Source organism: Xenia sp. Carnegie-2017, unplaced genomic scaffold (genome assembly GCF_021976095.1).
Source record: "Xenia sp. Carnegie-2017 unplaced genomic scaffold, XeniaSp_v1 HiC_scaffold_3, whole genome shotgun sequence".
NCBI classification, from domain to species: domain Eukaryota; kingdom Metazoa; phylum Cnidaria; class Anthozoa; order Malacalcyonacea; family Xeniidae; genus Xenia; species Xenia sp. Carnegie-2017.
Window position 1 is genome coordinate 10,766,788 of NW_025813493.1, and position 23,609 is coordinate 10,790,396.

The following is a 23,609-nucleotide window of genomic DNA, read 5'->3' on the forward strand; positions in this document are numbered from 1 at the left end:
TTATAACAACCTCTCTGGATAAATTATGCTTATGATGACGTTATTCAAATTGGTCAACTATTTCAAGTGTCTCTATAAACTAAAAGAAAAATGTGCACTGCAGATGTTAGTTTCCGCTCATTGATAAGATACTAAAAATTAAAAAAAGGAATATTGTCTATAAACAACCTTTGTTTAATTTTTATAGCTCGTTATAATATGGTTTACCCCCTTTTTACTTAACCTAACATAAAACTTTCCAAATACATCAAATTCAAACAAGGTTAGTTTCTTAGGTAATTATCTTTATACATCCCATTCCACTTGATTTTAATTTCTAATGTTTTTAACAAATTTAGTTCATTTAAACTTATTAATTTCTTTCCCCTCTCAAAACGCAGAAAATTAGGACATAAAAGACACATTAATGGTTGCGAACCCGCCTAATCATTTTCATAGCAAAATTTTTGACTTACATTTTCAGAAGTTACAATCCTCATACAGTATTTTTTCGTTTTCACCGAATGTATTAAAGCAAAATACCTGCACATTTTTTTTTTCATTTTTCTGTCATAATTTTTGGCGTACTACGTATGTTTGTCTGTTATTAACATAATGTCAAGTTTAAGTTGTTTAGGCCCATTACTTGTGCAATACCTATAAATGTACATCATTAGATTATACTTTTGAACAATTTTTCTAAAAATAATAATGATTTTTCTCACAACTCGTTTTCAAAAATATTACATAGCGTTTGATTGCAAAAATGTCCTCTCAAATTTATTCAAAAGGTTTATAAAAAAACACGCTTTCTGCAAAAATAATATGCAAAGAAAAATCTGCTTTGTTATTTTGCTTTTGAGTCAGATTGTGTGGCAGGAAATAGTTAATACTGATTGCCAAAAAATATAAACACCTCTTAAAAAATTTACATTTTAATGTTTAAATTATTCAACAGCATAATCCATCAACGTAATTTTATTAGGAGTGCAATCTGACTCACGCTACACTTAGCAAACGCTGATCAAATATTGCACGTTGTGCCCGCGATAAAATAGTAAAAATAGGCACGCAGTGTATACATGTTGCTAGCCTCTAAAAGATCAACAGAGATAAGCCAAGCAAAAATCATGGTTCAGCAGCTAAGCTTAATGCAAAACCGGTAAAATAATGGCGATAAAAAGAACGGTCGTTATTTTTGCTACTGTTGACAATCCTAACCTACACAGGTCTGATATTGTATGATAGTGTGTCCAACCACCTTAGCAATAAAGAGAGCCAGTCAGGCGCAAACACCCAAGACCAGTCCCCCCATTAATCATTGCTTACTTTTAATCTACGACATGGATATTGAATAGGTGTGGCTGCACTCATTCCATACATAATAGAAGTGCTATTACAACAGATATTTAAAAAATTAAAGACTTACATCTGTAGAACCAACGGTATTAATGCATCTGCCTCCTCAGCGACAAGGATAAAACCGACATTCGTCGACTTCTGTTACAAAAAAAACGTTCATAAATCAGTTATGAATTTGGACGTAACATCAAGAACAACGTTTGTATAAAAGCTTACCCTAAATCACAATCACTGAACATGGCTATAAAGTCCTTTAATAACTTTTCGAGGCCTGTGTTGCAATCAATGAGTGTGAGTGTTAGTGAGCTTTTATATTAAGGACGAAAATCACACAAACATAACATGCAAATCATACATAAGACTTACGACCTTTTATGCGTCAGAAATATTAAGCATATTTTTGCATACACCTTATTCTAACTTCATTTAACAACTGTTTGAAATTTTTGACTGCAATTGTGAACTCAACTGACAAGGGCCACTTTTTAAATCATCCTAAAATTGCTAAGAACAATTATATTGTTCCCGTCATATTTATTTAAAATTGTTTGATCACTTGATGGTAAATGATAAACGAAAAGATTTTTTTAGCTAAAAGAACTTCTAATCTTAACTTTAGCAGCAGAGGCGAAAGTCTCAGTGATATTATAGATCTGCTCAGCCACTCTCCGCCAAAATCTTTTTTTAGAAATTTTAAATTTTAAATTAAGAAATTTTAAATTAATACTTATACCAGTGTTAAAGGTATAAGTATTTATGAGCTCACATATTGTAAAAGCAATACAGATTTTGTAAGGGAATAAATTACGATTTCATTTAAAATTTACAATGAGGGCTGGCTTTGCTAATGTTTGTAATGACGGCAAGAAAAAATGATATCACCAAAGCACAACCGAGGAGGTGATATTTAAAACAAGGATGAGTAAAGACATAATACTATATTCAGCAAAGCACAGGGTTAGTTAAAAATGGGCGGATATTGGGTACGTTAAATCAGTCACGCAACTGTCGTTTACAGCTCAAAAATTACATGTTCAAAGTGATTTGAAACTCATCGATAAAAAGAAATTTGTGATTATTAAATTCTTGAATATATTATCACTCGGATCAGTTTTCACAATTCAGCTTTATGGCAGAAAATTCTAATATCTTATTGGTTACCAGAACAATGTATTTTGACTGATCTGGAAAGATATTAAGTGACTGACTGATAAGCGGTGGATGGATTGACTGGTTTGATGGATTAGGGAGTCCAAAAACAATCAGATGAATCATTTTATTGGTAAATAGACAGGTTAGTGAACGATTTGACTTATCTGGAATGGTCTTGACTTAAGCCTGTTTTCCACTAGCCATGTATCGTAGCGTATCGTACCAAAATGTAACATAGCGCATGCGTGCTTGTGCCTATTGACCAAAAAATTCATAAGCACGCATGCGCCATGTTACGCATTGCTACGATACGTTACGATACATGGCTAGTGGAAAACAGGCTTTGTTTAGAATAGATAGGTTTCGGTGTCTCAGGATGTCATCTTCAGAACATCAAGTACATAAGTAATACAAAGATTATATAAAAGTAATATGATACATATATTGTAACAATAATAAGGTAATGAGATGAATTAATGGGCAGCGTGTTACAAACTAAATATTGTGTTGAACTAACTTGAACATTGAGTTCAGGTTTAGTTTCGTTAATGTGAAGTGCTTTCTTGATTTTAAGGGTGAATGATGTGTCAACAGTGTCGATGATTCTGAAGCAAAAAGGTGAATAGTTGGTTTTACATGAGTGAGATTTAAGAAGGCGTAGGAAGATATGAGAGTTTTTTCAGTTGTGGTATGTTCCCTGTATCTGGTGGATAAGTGGCGCGAAGTTTCGCCAATGTATCGAGGGTTACATCCCACGCAATTGAATTCATATACCGCCATTGATTTAATTGAATCAGGGATTGGTCTTTAAATGAGAAGACGTTTTTGATTTTAAATGATGTGAAAATTAGTCGAATGTCAATATCTGTACAAAAAGCTTTCATATTGTTCGTAAGTCTGCGCTGTGTGTGTCGTGAGTAATGTTCGATGTATGTTAGTTTAAAGTATAGAGTTGTTATTTTGGAATTTTCATTTGTGTTGGTCGTCACGGTCGTGTCAGGAGTTTCGGTGTCCAGTTTGAGGTTATTGTCTTGTTTGTTGTTGAGATATCGTTTTACGGCTCGGTTAATAAAGTGTAGTGGTAAAGAGTTTCGTAAAAGAGTGGATGTGATGTTTTTTTATGTCTCTTTAAAAGCCATTGTGCGTATTGCTCAGTTTGTATGTTCTGTCGATGTGTGTGCGTATAAGTCCGATTTTGTATGAAAGCGGTGCAAAACTAAAATAGTTCATCACAAGTCATTTAAAATAGACGACAAATTTCTTTATAGCAAACATGTTTCGGCATACTTTATGCCATCTTCAGTGCGAAGTGAATAAATATAGTAGGAAAGGTTTCCTTAGCTAATAAAATTTCATGGCCTCAGTCGCATTAGCAAAAACACGAAAAATACCGTCAACGTAACTGCGGTAAAATAGTGGTTTAGTGTCTTTGTAATTGTTTAGCCAGTTTCGTTCATGTGAGCCCATGAAAATGTTAGCAAGTATGGAGGCTAAGGGAGAACCCATCGCAACACCGTCCGTCTGGTCATAAAATTTTCCATTAAATAAAAAATGCGTCTGTGCTGTCGCTATCAAAAACAGTTGCGCGATGTCCGTCCTGTTTATAGTGATACTGGGGTTGTGGTATTGCGTCAATTGCTAGGTTGATGTTTACAGTCGGTGGTATATTTGTGAATAGGCTTTCAAAGGAGATAAAGAATTTGTCACAAGAGGTGGATGAGTTGAAAGATGAGAAGTCGTCGAGGAAAGTGAAAGAAACTTTAGTGGAGTGGTCATCTGGTGCGAGTGGGGTTGGTAGAGAACTAAGATACTTAGCTAAATTATACTTGTATGCGTTGCACTGTTAATTTCAAGGAGTTATTTCAACTCCAAATAGGGAATTAACATAACTCCTTTTGGTGGAGTAAAAAATTAAGAGTTATATCAACCTCTTAAATGGAGTTAAATAACCACAGCTAATGATTAAATGCTGATTTTACTCCACATGAAGCAATTTTAACTTCGCCAAGAGAGTTAAACTAACCCTTATCAGAGTATAATTAATGGAGTTATTTTAACCCATAACATTTTACTCCGGTTGTAATTATGACTCCTAACTGTAATTGTTTTAACTCCTTATGATATAATTGCTATAAAGTGTTAAAATTGATACAATTGCTATAAATATAAGGAGACTTATGAAATAATATATTAATAAAACAAATAACCCTTTCATATTATTCAATCAACCATATCGTTAGCCCACGGCAGTTGAAGCGGATGACGTAATTTATTCTTTGGATATTACAGTCAACAGGGCGGAATGAGAACTCAACCTTCATTAATTCAAATCCTTCGAGGGAATACTACTGGAAATACAAAATACACTCACAGCCAAGCTGAACGTAGATTGATGGATTGATACTTTTCCCTTCAGGAGAGAAAATATCTTGTTGGAACCATCAGCTGTGGAACAGGTTCTAGAACAATATCCTGCTCTAAGATTGGTTTCAGAAGTGAGTCATATTTCTACAATTGTGCTTATGACTATGAACCGGTTTGGCCTCATTTTTTAGGTACTTGTTTAAAAAATTTTATTTCATGCTAACTTTAGATTATGTCTTTTTTCCTTAGTTCATTATTTTTTCTGATCATTTCGTTAAAAGCAGAATTTGGTCGAATTATGCGTGATCAAAGTATTATCAGAAAAATGGTTGACTCGTTCAAAGAACAATGGAAATCCAAGCTTTTTAAGTTGGCTTCCAACAGGCCTTCAGTCAAACCACATCTTACTGACATGGAAGAAAGCATTTTGGATAATCCAAAAGAGGCAGTCAGGTACAATACATCATTTTATACATTTCATATATAATTTTAGATTGTGTTTGCTGTTGATTTTAGCTTTCTTTTAGTAGAGGAGGGTTCGAATGTAAATTTTTCTGCATTAAAAGCCAGCACAAGTTATAACTGTTTTAATTCTTTCTTTAATTCAGAAATTGAGGAGAGTGTAGCAGTAATACTTCTTCCACTTTTGATAAAAGAGCGTACCACAAAACATTCAGGCTTACTTCATATTTGCTCTGTAAATATTATGGTGAAGGATTTATTTGTACGTCATAGCCATTTGATTGCTCTCTCTCTAATTGAACAGTGCATTCTTATGTGTTATTTTATATTTTTTTAAGATAATTTTTTTGGTTTTGTCATACAGAGGATGAATCAATTGATGATGTTATAATGAAGTCTTTGACTCCAAAGCTGGTCAGCGTAGGGACAACGGACTGTCTGTCTCTTTTATTCATTGCTGCAGAGGGGAAAATTATTTCAAAGCTTAATATCTCGATTTTGCCAATGCAAGCTTTGGAATTTTAGTGGGTTGTTATTATATATTTAATATTGCATATCCCACCTCAGCAGGGAATGTATTTCTCTTTTTTTATAGGCTGCACTAATAGAAAGGTCAGCAGAAGCTAAGAAACGAGCTGTTGTGCATAAGTTCTTTCAAGATTTAAAGTAATTCGTAGAGCACCCATAAATTTACAGAAAGATGGTAATTTATATAGTTATATTGACGTTCTAGATATAATTATTGTGCATATCTTTTCTATCTTATTTAAAACTGTATTTCTTGTTGTTATTATATTTTTCATTTAAAAAATTGTAATTCGTGTGTTTTGTCAAATTGTCCTAACTACAGGGTTTCGTAATTTCTACATAACAAAACAACTCCGTAACAAGAGAAGAGTTATTTTAACTCCACTTTAAGAGTTACGTTTAACTCTAGAAAAAGTTTTTTTAACTCCACTTTTGGGCTTACTCCAAAAATGGACTTAAAATTTTGGAGTAAAATTTAACTCCAAAAACAGAATCATTCTGTACCTTTTTATTGTACTCCACTTTTGGAGTTAAAATGACTCCTTGAAATTAACAGTGTGATTGATGAAACTATCGGTCGTTCATCTGGTGCTCGATTCTTGTATAGTTTCGGTAAGCCATAGAAGCGTTAGAGTTGAGAACCTCTGGTAAGATTTCATTATCGACTTTGTTGTTAATCGAGCCTTTCTTTAGAAGCTTTCTAAACAGTCATTGCACTTTTGCTTCACGTGATAGTGTGAGGTAGACTTTGCTGTATTGTTAATAATTTTAAGACAGGAGTTACGATAGATTTGACAATCCAGGACCACAACGCCGTTGCCTTTTTCCGGTTTGAGAATGATAATATTTGGATTGTTGCGAATGTATTTAAGTCAGCTGTTTTTTGAAGTCCGCTGGTATTGGGTGATAAGATGAGATGTACGAGTGAGCGATGTGTGTCCTGTCAGCTCTGTTTTGAGATGCGTGTAGTTTCCTTGATTGCGAATGTTGTGTTTTATAGTTTGGTGGATTTTTACCAATGTTGTCAGAATGTCCGTTGAGTTGAGTCGTAGTGGTTTAATGCTGAACCCAAATCCAAGTTCATAGAGTCCTTAAGTGTGACGTCACGTTACAATGGCGCTAAAAAATGCAATTCGAAACAAAATATCTTATGCGAGCGCTTTGGCCACGCTTCCTTTGTTTTGAATGTCTAAAGTTTTAATTATCCAGTGTAATCCTACAAAAGAAAGTAAAAAAAAACAGGAAAGGTTAAAGGGTCATCCAAGGGATCAACTTTTGTTTAAGAAGTGTAAAGGACGTGGGTCAAACGGGCAAAATGGTTTATTGTTTTGCTCCTACATGTGGCCATTCGTCGGAGGGCAACACTTGCAAGTTGTTCGCTTTTCCAAGAGCTACAAAGCAGAACGACGAGTACAAGAGATGGATTCGACTCATAAGGTATGAACTGATATTTAAAAAGAATTCCTTAATTGGTGAGAATTTGATGAATTACGTGATTTTAAGTGAGATTTACGGACTCTATTCAGGTGAAGAGTTGACATCAGGACATGAGGAAGAATCATCGATTACTGAATTATAGAAGCTTCAGCTAGTTGTCTTTTTAACGGTCGCTTTGTCTTTTCCGTAGCCAAAACCTTAAATCTGAGTGCTTCACCGCGTTTTTGGAATTTAGATACATTTAAAACCAATGTAGATCTGCTATGTAACGTGGTTGATCGATTCACGAAATGTTTCGCGTCGCTTCGCGATTTTGCCTTCGTTGGTTGTGGAAAGGCTATGTTGTTGACAACAGAATCACTAAATCGGGTGTTTTTTTATTAACAGAAGAGAAGATCGAGAGCACAGCAAGTACTCAAGAGTATGTAGCTGCCATTTTAGGAATGGTCTGAAAGCCAATGGTCCTGAAGTGTTTGAACGCAATAATGGACTCCGTCGATTTCGACGATGAGGGTTCCGCGAAGCGGAACATCCTGGTTACTGAAATTATAGTGAAGGCAGCTGATATCAGCGTGACACAGTGTGACAAGGCTGCAACATTGCAGATACAGGTACAGTCCATCCGAGGACATAGTTTCCTCTACCAAATTTCCCTCACATGGCTTTGGTCAACCCGGGCTAGGTTTACAGACACATTGCCAGATGTGCCACGAGCTGGGACTGAACCCGCGCCGTCTGGCTTACAGCTCACGCCATTAACCATTCAGCCACTCGCCCCATTTAAACGCAATAAGCATAAGTTATTTACTGAACAAAGGGATCCACCGCCGAAGAAAATACAGAAAACTGAATCAAAGGTAGAATCTCTTTCACAGATGACAGAATTTGCCCGAAAAAATGAACAGCCATTAGTAGCTGACACAGAAGAGAACCTGCAAACAACACAGGAGATTATCTTGGAAGCAGAGCTTGACTTTGCCAACAGGGAGCTAAAGGAACTTAACCAAACAGTATAAGAGGAGCAAGTACACTGTGTCTGCGCTTGAGGGAGATGTAATACGAATGGAGACAGTTCTTCCAACCAAAGAAGTCTTTAATATTGTTGAAAAGCATGATCTTAGATTTAAAGATAGCGTGAACTATTTTGCTGGATGGAAGGTAGAATCCTTCAATTTTGAGGATCAAATTTTTATCACTTTAATGAAAGTACGACAGAACTACATTGCACTGCCTTTACCCTTGATAGGTCGTACTCCCTGAGAAAACGTTTAATAAGTGAAGGAGTGATCCTCTTTGCCTTTAGGACAGAGCCGAAATTACTGGCTGTAAGGCGGCCCCTTCTCGGCAAAAACCAGGCCGGGTTGGCGCGCTGGCCAGCAGTTAATTCGCTAACCTTTAAAATGTCCGTTTCTTGTAATCTGGAAAGGAGAACCAAACAGTCCAGCTGCTGCTGACGCCCAGTGGCTTGAAGAAACTCGTCAGAGAAAATAATTTCTTCTTTGGTTGGAAAAGGAAGCTGGTTAGCAATAGGTGGCTCAAGGTTGATTAGCCAGCAGAGTCCCGTAAACCGCCCATAATCCTTCAGGTCTTCGTAGAACGCGCAACGGTCAGCTTGTGTAGGCTTTCTCGACAGAGCAGAATGCCTTTTAGGCGGGGGGGGGGGACATTTCTGTGACCGCTTGAGTTGAAAGCAATGTATTTGACCTTCATTTCCGCCACTGGCATTTGACGTCGGTTCGGCTCGGTTTGTGAATACCGTGAATAAAGAGGGCTGCTGCGTGACTGCATTTAAACACGCCTCTTGGACATTCACACTCGGTTGATTTTACTTCATGTTCTTCATCCAAATAAATCGTCAAGATTAATGGCATTTAGTTTGGCAAATAGAAACGTTCTTTTCGGCAAGATGCTACTCGTAAAAGATCGATGATGCAAAGAGTAACAACTCACTGTCACTTTATAAACCTTTCGTTTCACGCTTGCGTGTACATCTCCTCGTACAACACCCTGCTGGTAAGTAAATGCTTCAATGTGATCTGACTTAAAGTGGTGTTCCCCCTTTTTTATAGATTTCTTTTCTTCTGAGAAGAAAGAAAAAAGCGAAGCGATGGATAATGTCGCCATTTTGAATCGAATGGGCGCTTGTTTGGAACTGAGATTTTTAGCAACATGGAAACGAGACGTCACCGCTTATGGACTCTATTTCCTTATTATTGTTATAATTTGTGTATTATATAAGCTTTGTATAAACATTTATATAAACTTTGTATTACATAGGTATTATTTACTTATAGCGAAGATGGCATCATGAGACGCCGAAACATTTCTATTCTAAAAAAACTCGTCGTCTATATTAAATGCACATTAGCAAAAGTGCTTCTACGAAATTATGAAAACAGGCTTTATAAGAACTAACTTGTCCTGCTACCGAATTTTGGAAAATCTTTTACAGATTTAAATTTCGTAAATACTGATATAAACTACAATTTCTCCAGCGAAAGAAAATTTATGAATGAATTATGATTGTTTTGGCGAAGACAATCTGTCAATTATGAGATTAAAATTTCTGCAATTGCTAATAGAAAGCAAATCATCCTTGTGTAGAAATATCGATTATTGGGCCATATTGATAAATACATAATACGGATCAGAACATAAACGGATCAGAACATTAGACCTTCGAAAGATACGACCTTTAAAATCATACAAACGTATTGCACATAAATCAAATAATATATTTACCATATACTGTGCTATTTACATAAATCGATTGAATAAAAAACTTAAACAGATTTCTGGGCCGCCAATGGTGAACCATTCATGCATTAACCAATCTTATTTACATATCAATGTTTTGAAGTTGTAAGTCAATACGCTGAATATTGGCGACCTTGGTGGCAATATTTTGAACAGTTAAAGATTTATGATGCGAATAACATTGATGTTTGAGCTCAGTAAGTAAAACTACTTTTATTTATGTCCATTAGACTTAAATAAGGCTTTTATTCTAAAAAATGTGTGCCTATAAAATACAGCATGTTTTACCACCACAAAATACAGCGCAAATTATATGGACACAATCTGGCTCGATCTTGCCTCGATTTTTGAAAGGCTTTATAAATCTCGAGAATAATATGTGATTACTTACCTTAAAGAAACAAATTGGAAAAATATATGAGAACTTTATTTCTTTACTTGCATCTAAGCTTGAGATATTCACGTCTGCGGTGCTCAGAATAAAGCTGGGTATCCATATGATCGTCAACGTGTTGCAACAATGTCGTGAATGTAATGACAGTTTCGTTAATGTCTTGAAAATAGAATATAACTCTATCTTTGCGACTCTGCAACAACATTTCCGAATCATAAGTCACAACCATGTGCAAACCAGACTTCAGATTGACAGCTAAATTTTCATTTGTATGAGATCAGCAACATGGCCGAATTGCAAATCATAATTATCTTGGAGGAAAATTAATTTTATTGTTTAGAAGCGTCACACTGAAATATATGAACATTTAGCCTGACATATAGCTACAGTATATCAATTTTCAAAATGAATAGATAAGAAGTTTATATCTAGTTCATGGAGGTTACACCTCCAATTCATTAAATGATTTTACCAGCTGATAGGTAGCAATTGACATGTAAACAGTTTGTGATGCTTTATTGCATTTTAATTAAATAAAGCAATCCTTTCTTTTGACATTGTGCCAGTATTAAACAATGGCGACAATAAAAACAATCAAAACTTTACTGTTCATTTTACTTTGGGTAATTCAAATTTACTTAAAATAGTTTATTTCAATCAAATTTTTCCTTTGTAAAGTCAAACAAAAAAAAGCAAAATAAAACAACTTTTTTATGTTCAGGTGCTGATTTACGTAGGATTTTGAATACTGTCCACAAATTTTAGGATATTCACACATGCCATATGTTGATTAAAATTGATTAAGTCAAGCAACGTATATTATGTAGGTCCATACAGTCCTGCTGACATTAGTGGCTTATTGAAATCCACTTTAGTTGTAAGCTTTTATCAATAAAAATGGTGACAACATACTCAAGTGGGTGCATACTGATATCCAATACACCCTTTACATACAAACATAATAAACAGTAAGCTGATATAGATGGCCAATAACATGAATATCTTTTTAAAAAAGAAAAAGTGTGTTTTGTAAGAATTAAATATGGCTCGTACACCAATCCATGAAATTATAACACTTTACCTCTACCGCACAATTATTGCACTCCAAGTAGCCAGCATGTAGTCATAACTTATGTAGTATTTATAAAAATAGAGTATTATATAGAGCTATGTTTGATTTTTGAATTGAGTTTATTGTAGAAATATTTAGTGCAATGTACAAAAGTCTGAAAGCTTATGCTCGTAGATGTTCATATTTGTAAATTATTTCTTAAGATGTTTTTCTATCTTCTAAATGACAACTGAGGTTGGTACACAGTTTAGGTTAAAATGAAAGTTACATATTTTATTAATAAATCAGTAAATGGAGTATTTCTTTACCCCACATTTTTATATCTGCTGTGCAGCATGCAAGGTCATTATTTGAGGTTTAATACCACATAATATTTGATAAATAAAGGATAATTCTGAATATATGTAACAAAACCCTACTTCACTTCCATTACCTTGACCCAACACTTTGGTTAATAGAGCATATTGCATTGAAGAGGTTTAAACAATAATGCTATTGCTACAACACATTAATCCAAAAACTTATTATTTATTTGTAGAAAAGCATGCGCTAATGCTTAATGATATGTAGCAAAGCCATTTATGCAAATACAAGCCTAAACTTGATATATTTACAAACACCCTATAATTAATTTCTCCTTTTACAAGTTAAAGTTTGTTTAAGTACAAGTTTGTTTAGAACGGCTAGAAGGAGCAGGAAGGAGAGGAACGATATTTTGGGTGCTCCCGGCGTGCAGAACCACGATGGGGAGTTGAAGGTGTTATTGGAAGACAGGTTAGAAGTGTGGAGGGCGTACTGTGACCGTTTGATGAATGTAGAGAATGAGTGGAATGGAGAAATTGAAGCGGATGAAGTTTTGGGGCCGTGGGAAACAGTGACTGTTGATGAGGTGGCGGCGGCTCTGCGCAAGATGAAGAAAGGAAAGGCGACGGGACCGAGTGAAGTGGGTAGCGAAATGTTGGACAATGAACTATGCGTGAGAGAGTTGTGTAATATAGCGAACGAGGTTTTGAGGGGCTCAAAGATGCCGAGTACATGGAGAAAGAGTCTAGTGGTCCCGCTGTACAAAGGAAAAGGAGCAGCGACGGTATGTGGGAATTACAGGACTATTAAGCTGATGGAGCATGCGTTGAAGATAGTAGAGAGTGTTTGAAAGAAGGTTGAGGAAGTTGTTCGGATTGGGGAAGAGCAGTATGGGTTCATACCGGGGAGAGGAACGACGGATGCGTGTTTTGTGTTGAGGCAGCTGCAGGAGAAATTTTTGGAGAAGGACAGAGAATTGTATATGGTGTGTGTAGATTTGGAGAAGGCGTTTGATAGAGTTCCGACAAAGGTGATCGAGTACGCGCTGCGTAAGAAAGGTGTGACAGAGAATATGGTTCGGGCAGTTATGGAGACTTATGAAGGTGTAGAGGCGGTGGTTACGGAGGAAGGTGTTAGATCTGGTGTTTTTGAGCTAAAAGTTGGTGTTCATCAAGGTTCAGTCTTGTCGCCGTTACTGTTTGCTCGTGTGATGGATGTACTGACAGAGGAAGTGAGAAGAAAAGAAGAATGCTGGTGTTTGTTGTATGCAGATGACATTGTCTTGGTGGCGGAGTCGAAGCAGAAAGTCATGGAATGGTACCGAGAATGGAAAACGGCAATGGAAGTCAAGGGACTGAAAGTGAATGAGGCAAAGACGAAGGGCATGAGATGCTCGAGGCAGGTGGAGGTGAAGGACAGTGATAAATGGCCATGTGGTGTGTGTGGAAAAGAGTCAGGAATTTGATAATGTGTGGAAATGCAGTAAGTGGGTTCATGGAAGATGTTCAGGTGTCCGTGGTGCATTGACAAGAGTAACTGATTTTGAGTGCGGGACGTGTCGAAGTGGTGGGCGAGTCGCGATTGAACGGTTTGAACTGGGTGACGTGAGTTTGGAAGGTGTATCGGAGTTTAAATATCTGGGCGATGTGTTAAATGATGGTGGAGGGTGCGAGCAAGCGGTGAGGAACAGAGTTCAAGCAGCGTGGTGGAGTTTTAGAGTTGTCGGGAATGTTGTGCGGAAAGTCGACTTCGTTGAAGCAGAAGGAGAATTGTACAAGGCATGTGTTAGAAGTGTTTTGGGATATGGAGCAGAGTGTTGGGCGCCGAAAGCAGAGGAGCTGAGAAGATTGGCGTCGACGGAAAGGAGAATGCTTAGGATGATGTGTGGTGTAACGTTGATGGATAGGATTCGAAGTGAAGAGATTAGAGAAAGAGTTGGTGTTGAGTGTATCGAGAATTGGGTAAGGCGCCAGCATTTGAGGTGGTTTGTGCATGTGGAAAGGAGGGAAGAAAGTGCTGAAATTCGTAGAACGTTGCATATGAATGTTGATGGAGTCCGCAAACGAGGTAGACCGAGAAGGAGATGGATGGATGCTGTGAACAGTGATATGAAGGCAATGGGTATAACGAGAGATATGGCGAGAGATAGAGACGTTTGGCGTAGAAAAGTTCATGGACCGGTCAACCCCCCTGGCGGGGATTAATACTGGCCGGTATACAAATGTTGTTTGTTTGTTGTTGTTGTTTTACAAGTTAAAGCCAAGCTGAAGACCAAAGTAGGTTAATAAGAGTTTGATTATTTCAACTTTATTCAAAAAAGTTGAAGGCACGGGTTTGCTTGAACATTAATTAAACATATGGACAAAAAAATAAAATCAGGGGAGCTCATCAGCAAAATCACTGCCAGTGAAGTGAATTATCAAACCATAAAACTAAAGTATGGTTGCAAAAACTGTTTACAGAAAGAAGAAAAGCACTTTAGCCAATCAAATGATGTTTTGATAGATTCGTAATGATCAAGCCATTCCCTATTACAGACTCATTGCTAAACTGCTTGATGTAGAATGGTAACCTCATGACATGAACATTTTTATTTTTGTATCATTATGTAACAATGATCTAGCCTGCAATTATCTCAAAATTATATGAACTATGTATAAACATATATTTATAACTGTAGAACACTTACGAATGACGTATAAATATTAAGCAGTAAATTACTATAATGCCTAATGTGCCTATAATCACAGAATAGATATCTTAACAGAAGGTCCACTTGTGTCGGAAACTCTGATGTAAGTTTCTCCCACTTTTCTGAAGAAAATTATAAGCAGACACACCTTTCAGCAAGATACTTCCTCTAGCTCGCAATAGAAAATATAGATGTTTTTGCAAATATATCTACATAAGTTTCAAATATATCAATATAATTTACAAAAAATTTTTTACAAATTTTGCAATGCGTTTAGAACCTTACCTTCTTTGCAATATGATAACTCTTTGTAAAAATTTCGGCTATGTTCATCGATTAGTATTTTGCTGTTCTAGTATCCTAATCGTATAAGATCAAAATCAGATTGGTTTAGGAATTTTACCATAGGCAAATGCCTTAGTTGCCTACCCCTAGATCCGCCACTCATGCTCATGTAATTTGCAAAATTGATTCTTGACTGCGGTCATATATCGTAAAATACCGCCCAATTCTGCAGCCAATCAGAATGCAGGGAAGCATTCACCTTGCTGATGATTTGTAAAAAATTTCTGAGAAAGAAGTGTGTAAGTATTTTGCATTTGTGAAAGTACAATCAGTTTCATCATGATAATTAAAGTAAAATTGAAAATAGAAAGTTAAACCGTGACTCCTTTTTCCAGTTTATTTATTTCCACGATTGAAGCTTTTAACTTGCGACGAGAATCTCATCAATGCCTACGTATGAATGAGCGACGTTTAATTGCTAATCTTTTCACCCTTGTTTCTCTTACGACTCGTATATCTACAGGTTTTTTGTTTCGTTTAGTTTTTGCGCTTTACAAAACTTGCTGCATGTTTTATAAAATTTGTACATCTTTACATTTTGTCTAAAAAGCTACGTGATTACTTCAGAAATAAACGATGTTTGCTTTGTTTGCACAGGCTTATGCAATATGAGGTGACCTTTGGAACCGAAGGTCGAGAGATGCACATGCTCGAAAGTTCTCACAAACGTCTCTGTGGTTTGCATAAGCCTGTTTATACACGTAAAACTTCTTTTATTTCTTTTATAGAATAACAATAATGCGACAAGACAAGTTTAAAACAAACGTTTTAATTTTTCATCTAATATTTATTCATGATCGATTTGCAAATTCTCTTTGATTGATTGTTTTGATTAATTTGATTAGTTAAGGTCAGATCTGTTTTACACTGACTAATGCAAACACAGCTGGAGACCAATCACCGCACGCATTTTATTCTTTTTTATTTTATAAAGGAAAACAATATAATTGAGCCAATTAAAGCACCTGAAATGACGCTTGCCATACAACAACAACCGTGTAATCAGTTATAAATGTACACGCATATCCCGCTTCTATAAAGCATGTTTTGATACCACGCATTGTTTTCTTAATGAAATAATTTTTGGAAAGTAATTTTTTAATATGTGTAATTTTTTTATGATTAAGTTTCAGATAAAGTTGTTTGAAATACCATAAAAAGTGACGGATAAATGCCATTAAAAATGGGAACAGTATTGTATACAAATCAGTTGCATAAGCTTTAAATGCTAAGAGTGTTTTGATCTTGAATCAAAATTGTATTTATATGTGATGGTGAAGTACATACTTGCGACTCCAGTTTTATATGAAACTCAACTGTACAACGTAGCAAGTTGACAATGTACTCAGTAAACGTTTAGGGTTTTTTATTTGTCTTTTTATTTTTACGTGTTTAAAAGTACAGGTCGAAAGGAAAATTTATTAAACGAGTATTGCTTAGATGCCCGAGAACATTGTATTTTTGTTAAAATTACATCGTAAATGAAAATTACGTTCGTTGAACATTAGCAAGTTTTAACACAATGATAAGGTATTTTTTAAAAAAACAACATAGTGTTTTTAGTGAGGATTTTTGGTTGAAATTGTTATAAATGTCTCCTAGAAAGCAAAGTTTTTTATGAATTGTCATATATTACTTTGTTTGACTTGTATATGATTTATTCTACTTTCATTGCACTAATTAAAACTTCTTATTCTCTGCATTCAAGAGGTATAAAATGGCGTCACAATATCTTTTAAGTAATAAAAGATTTTGGGAAAATGATGAACCTATAAAACTTCCCAGAAACAATCCAATTCCAATACAGCACAATGACTGCATAAAAACATTTCTGAAATGTATTCAAGATGAAGGTTTGCAGAAAGCTTACAATCGTTACGGATACAAGCCTCAGGAATCAAATCTTTCAAGGTCGGTTGTCAGTACTGTACATGAAGATGAAACTATAGTTGACGTCATCGTTGTTGGTGCAGGAATGGCTGGTTTATCTGCAGCGTACGAGTTGAAAAAAGCTGGTCTTTCTGTGAAAATTCTTGAGCAAACAGAGCGCTATGGAGGAAGAGTCTATACGTATGGTAAAGAAAGTGGTCTTGCATCTGGTTTATATGCAGAAGGTGTGAGTTGATTAGCCAAGGTTGTTTGCATGCTTAAATTGAACATCGTTTTATTTAAATGATTTATTGAAATTCGTTGAATTAACTCTTGAAAAGCCCACTTTTTGACGTTTATAATACTGCTAAATATGCCATTTAAGTGCAAAGTGTCATGTGGGATTGCATTTGTGGCAGATGGGTTTCGTAGAAGAAAGTTCGGAGTGAACTGAGGCACGTGAATGTTAAAATTTTCAACCAAAATAAAACAAAACGACAACGCCGTCTAAATTTCGAAGAGAACTGCGTTGTGGACGCCGTCGTGTTCTCAACTTATTTTGATTTAACATTTTTAGGATGGGCCGCTGAGCAATAGGTTGAAGTTAAAAATGACTTATTATAATTTCATAAATTAAACACAATTTCCTTTTTATCTTAGGTAATTTAGCAATCAAAACTTTTCACATGAGATTTAACATCAAATGTACAAAATTTTTTGACAATTACATTTTCCTGTGAAGTTATAGCTACCCATAACAAGAAGGTATTTTCCTATAGTTGTTTGTTTTCGCATGTCTGTAAATATGGGAAAAACGGAAACGTTTTTGTTCCAATGTTGACACTAGTATGCGCGATAAATACTTCATAAGAATCTTCTGTTCTGTTCTGTTCAGGTGCCATGCATGATGCATGCTTGGGCTACCATGTCTCTCCAACGTTGACGGTTACGAGCACAGGCAAAGATTTCTGCAGTGTTGGCGATTCCGGTAACTTTCTTAACTCTGTCCAAATACGTTATGCGTTGACGGCCTCGTGCTCTTTTCCCTTCGATTTTTCCTTGCAGCGCAACACATTCCAGGCCTTCCTTCCGAACTACGTGGCCAAGAAAACGAAGTTGTCTCTCGATTATTACGGAGAGTAGTTCTCTCTTCACACCGGCTCTTCTCATAACCTCTTCATTTGAGACGTGATCAATAAATGACACTTTCAACATCCTTCTCAAAAACCACCTTTCTGCTGCTTCTAAGTTTTTCTCCAGGTCAGCAGTTAGAGTCCAGGCCTCACAGCCGTAAGTCAAGATTGACCAAATGTAGCATTTGAGTAATCGTATTTTGAGTGGCATTGATAAGTTTCGGTTGACAAAGATGGATCGCAAGTCTTGAAATTTCAATTTTGCAACAGCAATTCTCTTCTTCACTTCCTTTTTGCATCTCACATCGGTCGTCAGCAGACTTCCAAGGTAGTTGAAGCTTTCCTTCTCCTCAATATGGTCGTTGCCAATTCTCAAGTAACAGTGGGGCTTTTCTGCAAGTTTGCTGACTACCATCGATTTGGTTTTACCACAGTTGATAGTCAGGCCCATTTCAGCGCTCACTTCCACAACCTGGTCTAATAGTGCTTGCAGTTGTTCTTCAGTGGTTGCAATCAAAACGAATCTTAAAGCAAAAAAAATTTAAAAAATATTTGCCTCAGAAATTTATTTTCATCTAAAACAAATTAAACAATTATTGTATTATTTAATGAAACAGAGACTTTTTCGTGGTGACAAACTTAAAGATGGATTTCAAAATAGCAAATACCATGGTGAATGGTGATGATAACAATGTAATAGTTCTTAAAAGAACTGTTTTAACAAACACTAACCCAACAATTCAAAGGAACCGTTATTTACAGCTAGAAAGAGACACTATGCATTTCGTCAGACTACTCGTCAGGTGTCAACGTCTGCTAAATGAGAACCTCCAAATCACGTTTATAATGTTACTGAAGGTCAATGTTACAGAAGGTCATTTACAATGTTACAGAAGGTCATTTATAATGTTACAGAAGGTCAATGTCATCCCTATTTTTAGAGATGACACTTAAAACAGAGACAGATTAAACACGTAATCCTTTTGTCGGCAAAGGACAGGATTAGTCAATTTAATTAATACCGACTCCATGACGCGTAGCTGGAATAACGAGCGACATTTTTTAATAACTTTAAAGTTTTCATCAGAATAAGCATTGGCACAGTGAGTGCTGCTTAACATCTTTGGAAAACATCTTTTAAGCAACACTTGCTGTGTCCTTTGCCGACAAAAGGATTACGTGTTTAATCTGTCTCTGTTTTAAGTGTCATCTCTAAAAATAGAGATGATATTGACCTTCTGTAACATTATAAATATAGCATGTTTTGGAGGTTATCATTTTGCAGACGTTGACACCTGACGAGTAATCTGCCGAAATGCATAGTGTCTCTTTCTAGCTGTAAATAACTGTTCCTTTGAATTGTTGGGTTAGTCTCTTGTTAAAACAGTTCTTTTAAGAACTATTACATTGTTATTATCACCATTCACCATGGTATTTGCTATTTTGAAATCCATCTTTAATATTGTATTATTGCTAGTACGCTTCTGTAGACGTAAAAAATTAATAAAAAAAAACTCACGAGAAAGATGGTGCCCGGAATTGGTGACCTGCTCAGTGTTTCATGTTTATAGCTATAACAAAGTTTTTGAGATGTTTTTATTAGTCCTCACCATTTTTATAATTGTTTGAGTTCTATATTTGTTTTTAAAAATAATAAATCATAAGTATAATGCAAAAGTGTGATGAGTACCATGTCATAAAACATATGTGCAACCGTTTACTTTTGCATTGACTATAAAAAAAGGAAAACTAAGAGGGCATCTTATCTGATCTTAAATTGACTATTCAAGCTTTGATAAAATCAATTAAGTTGAATTATGCTTACTATTGAAATCAAGAGTTTAATTTGATAAAAGTGTCATGTAACCTTACTATTATACATGCCCTTTAGTAATTTGTGCGAGAGATGAATTGTTTTTTCTTTGTTTTTTTAGCAGGGGCTATGCGAATTCCTTGTGATGCCGATGGTCAATATGAGGGGCAACATTATTTGACAAATGGTTACATCAAGAACTTCAATCTACCAATAAAAAATTTTCCAAACTACGATGAAAATACCGTTTCTTGTATCTATGGGTTTCATGAAAAAATTTATTAAAAGTAGACACTGCAAAAAGTTTGTAATAAAGTTCTATATGTTTTGCGAAGTAAGAGGATATACGTGAAGAGGCTAGGAACAGAAAAATTTCTCTTAATATACGCCTCATCTAATTAGCCAATTTCTAATTCGTTTTTTAGCGTTGGTATCTTCGCAAAATACACTCAAGCCATTAACATTTTTTGTAAAATTTGTAACCTGCTTGAACCACTTGATACGCAATTAACAGTTATGACGATAACCTTAACTTCTAAATACTGTTAATAGAGCTGTTTATTTAACTTCATTATCATTGAATTTGAAAGATTGTACTACGACTTTTTTAGCTTGGTGTGAGAAACATTTCATCAAAATTTGGCCAAATTGGAAAGATGGTATAAAGGAAGAGTTAAAAGGAGATATAACTGATATTTGTAAGTTTAATGAGACTTTTTTCTCCCAGTTTTTATAAGCCAGCCATCAAAATTAAGAGACTATTTACATGGCAAGTTGATAACTGTTTGATTTGATTGTGTTGGACCATGATCAGGATTAAAACTAGACTTGTTTGTTTTCCTTTTGGAGATAAATATTACCAAGAAACAACAGATGTCGTCACTGGCCAGCTTTGCACTTGGTTATCGAATTCCAAGAGCGTCGTTGATCAAGTCTATGCTTGGGATCGATGGATTAAAATTTGGAGTCGGTTCACGGTGGAAAGTTTTCTTGAAAGTAACATCAATACGATTAAAGCTAAAGTGTCTGTTGAAGACCAGAAAGACTTAGATTTAGTGAAACTTGAAAACCTTTTGCCATGGTCTAACGATGCCGTTCGTGGTTTTTCTGTATTTTGCTATGTGCCCGAAATTGAACAGTTCCTGGACCACTTTCTTTCTTTTAAACTGGGAAAGTGGTCATCTGGTAAGATGCATTGCTTGAAAGGTGGTATGCATAATTTGCCCAAAGCGTTTTTAAAAAATGAAATATTAAGTAAAGATGACATAGAATACAAGAAGCAAGTATATGAAATAAATTACGGGTATCAAGAAAAATATCCACTGAAAGATGTCGTAGAGGTGTCATGTTATTCTGTCAATGATGCACCATGTGTGTATAAGGCAAAGGTGAGTTTAGCAAATTTAAATTATTTTGTTATTTGCAAGTTCACTTGACACCAAATTTGAAAATCATAATGTTTTTCCCTAATATTTGTTTCTTTTTTAAGGAATGCTTTTCTCCTGAAACCTTCTATGTACTTTTCGATTATTATTTTTGGCTTGCTAATGTGTTGCAAAAATTGCTAACAACCACTAAATTGTACACAGTGCATTTTTTGATGTTTATTCCACTTTAGAAGGATTTTTCTGTGTAAACACCATTTTCACAAACAAGCCTAATGTAATGACGTGATTTTTAAGCATATTTGTGCGTGTCTTCTAGCGACATCACTGAATCGAATATATCAATCCTACATTGTTCTTGAACCAATGGCTAGCAATTGTAAAATGTTTCAGGAAAACTTTGAACTATGAATAGAAAATACTATCCTCTTACATAAACTAGAGTGTGTGCTCTTCTTGTTCAAGAAATGAATAATCGCAATTGTACATGTGTGTTGTTGTTGTGTAGGCAGTAATTATTACCACGCCAATAAACATTTTGCGTCAATAAGATTCAAATCAAAGCTTGATGACATCAAATCCCAGTTGGCGATAAAAAAAAGCGTCCAGGCAATGGGAAATGTTTTTAATCAGCATTCAACAAAAATCTTTCTTCAAACCAAAGCAAGATTCTGGGAAAATGAAGGAATTAAAGGTGGATTTTCAAAGACAAACCTTCCCATAGGCCAGATTCATTACGTCACCCCGGAGGACTGCTAAACGAAAGAGGGGCTTTTAATGATTTACACGTGGACGAAGGAGGCTCTGCTTTTTGGGTCGATGAAAGAAAAAGTGGTAAAACGGAAAGTAGTTGAACAACTCGAAGAAATTCATCCAACCTTCAAAGAAGATATGGTGACAACCTTTATTGTTCATGCTTGGAATAATCTGCCATCTTATCAAGGAGCGTATGGAGAAGTGAAAACATCTCATTACGAAAGTACAAGGTGCGAAAATTTCGGGGCTATTTTCCTGTTTCTTATAATTTCTTCAAGGGCCATTCTTTTTCCAACGCTTTAGGAAAACGAAAAACATTTACTTTTAGTTTTCGTTTTTTCCTCCTTAAAAATGCAAATAAAAATCGGGTTTTTTTTGGTTTTATCCACCTCTGCAAAACCAATATTAAATTCAAGTGTAAGCAAAAGATTAAACATCTCATTAACGCTTAGCTGCATATTCCCTGTATAAAAGCAAGCTTTTGCAAAAATATCAGGAATGCAGCTTTGATGATTCACCGTGCAAGGTCAACGCACGATGTAGTTTTGAAACGTTGTTGCTTCGTTGAGCTCGTTTGAAACTTCGTTTGGAACATTAGAATTAAGAATGTTTCCTTTGTGGTAAACAAAAGCAAGCGAACACGAGTTTTATAATCATCATGTAGCTAGCTAGGAATACTACACTTTTTGATGCAGCGAAGTCCTAACAGATTCTACTTGTCGATGACATAGTATCAACGAATCGATATTTGATGGTGTAAGGAGAATATATGAATCTATCAAGCGAAGAAAGTTCATTATTTTGCACTTTGTGTTGTATTTATATTTTACAGTTTGTTTACCCGTGTTTTACCTCGCAGATACAAGGAAGTTTTGCAAGTCATATTGTTTTGAATGTACGCTTTTGGTTAAATTAATGCTCTGATTTTCAGAGTAAACACTGCAGTCGTATTATAACTAGGACTACAATGTCACACTCTCCAGAACACAAACATTCAATTTTGAAATTGGTTTTTTAGAGATTGGCTCAACAAAACAAGAAAAACGAAAAGAAAATTATAACTTTATTTTCGTTTTCTTAACGTAAAAAAAAAAACAAATGGCCCTTTGTAGCGCAATTTGACAACATTTGTTGTTTGTTTTAACAATTTGCTCTTATATTTGTAAAAGTGTTTGAGAAATATGGGAAATTTCATCTTTATATATGGTAGACTTCTAATCAAACTACTTTTTAACATACATAATAATTTTTTACCCAATTAGGCATTTATGGGAGCCGATGGGTAACGTTCATTTCGCTGGTGAAAGAATTTCTTTTACCCGTATGTGGATACAAGGTGCTTTAGAAAGTGGTTTAAAAGCTGCATTTCAGGTTTATGAACGACATATGGAAGGAACCTGGAACCATACGTTGTGAGATTTTTCTGTAATTGAGGTAAAAGTTTGTGTCCACTATTTATGAAAACCTTTATAGTCTACCTTTTAGTTTCATGTACTTGGCCGCTGACGTACTGATTTATAACATATTCAACACACTTTTCTTTTTCTGTGTTCGCATTTCAAGTAATTTTTCTTTTCAAAATTAAATCATATTTTAAAAGTCTTAATAATTTTTGTTCTTTTATTTGAAAATGTTTCAGTTTTTTCAACGATTAATTTTCTTAGTTAAAGTTGATAATTTGGAATCATGGAAGAAACCTGTTAACAATATATGGAGGATAAATTTATATAGATACACATCATTGAAAGATGATGAAATTGTAATAAAGTCAGTTAAATATCCAAGTAAATGAAGTAAATTAAAATA

General features: G+C 35.3%; 1 protein-coding gene and 1 pseudogene across 1 annotated transcript; one reads left to right on the plus strand and one right to left on the minus strand.

Annotated features, from left to right (window-relative positions):
• Positions 1 to 8,476: 8,476 nt before the first annotated feature.
• Positions 8,477 to 9,408, minus strand: LOC124454221 (annotated as a pseudogene).
• A 767-nt stretch (positions 9,409 to 10,175) lies between these two features.
• LOC124454222 lies at positions 10,176 to 23,607 on the plus strand. The gene is made up of 7 exons (XM_047005026.1): positions 10,176 to 10,238; positions 16,556 to 16,961; positions 19,784 to 19,925; positions 20,215 to 20,360; positions 20,512 to 21,050; positions 21,556 to 22,033; positions 23,066 to 23,607. Exons 2-6 carry the CDS (start codon positions 16,565 to 16,567, stop codon positions 21,595 to 21,597), a joined length of 1,266 nt encoding a protein of 421 aa, XP_046860982.1. The 5' UTR covers positions 10,176 to 10,238; positions 16,556 to 16,564; the 3' UTR covers positions 21,598 to 22,033; positions 23,066 to 23,607.
• Positions 23,608 to 23,609: the final 2 nt, after the last annotated feature.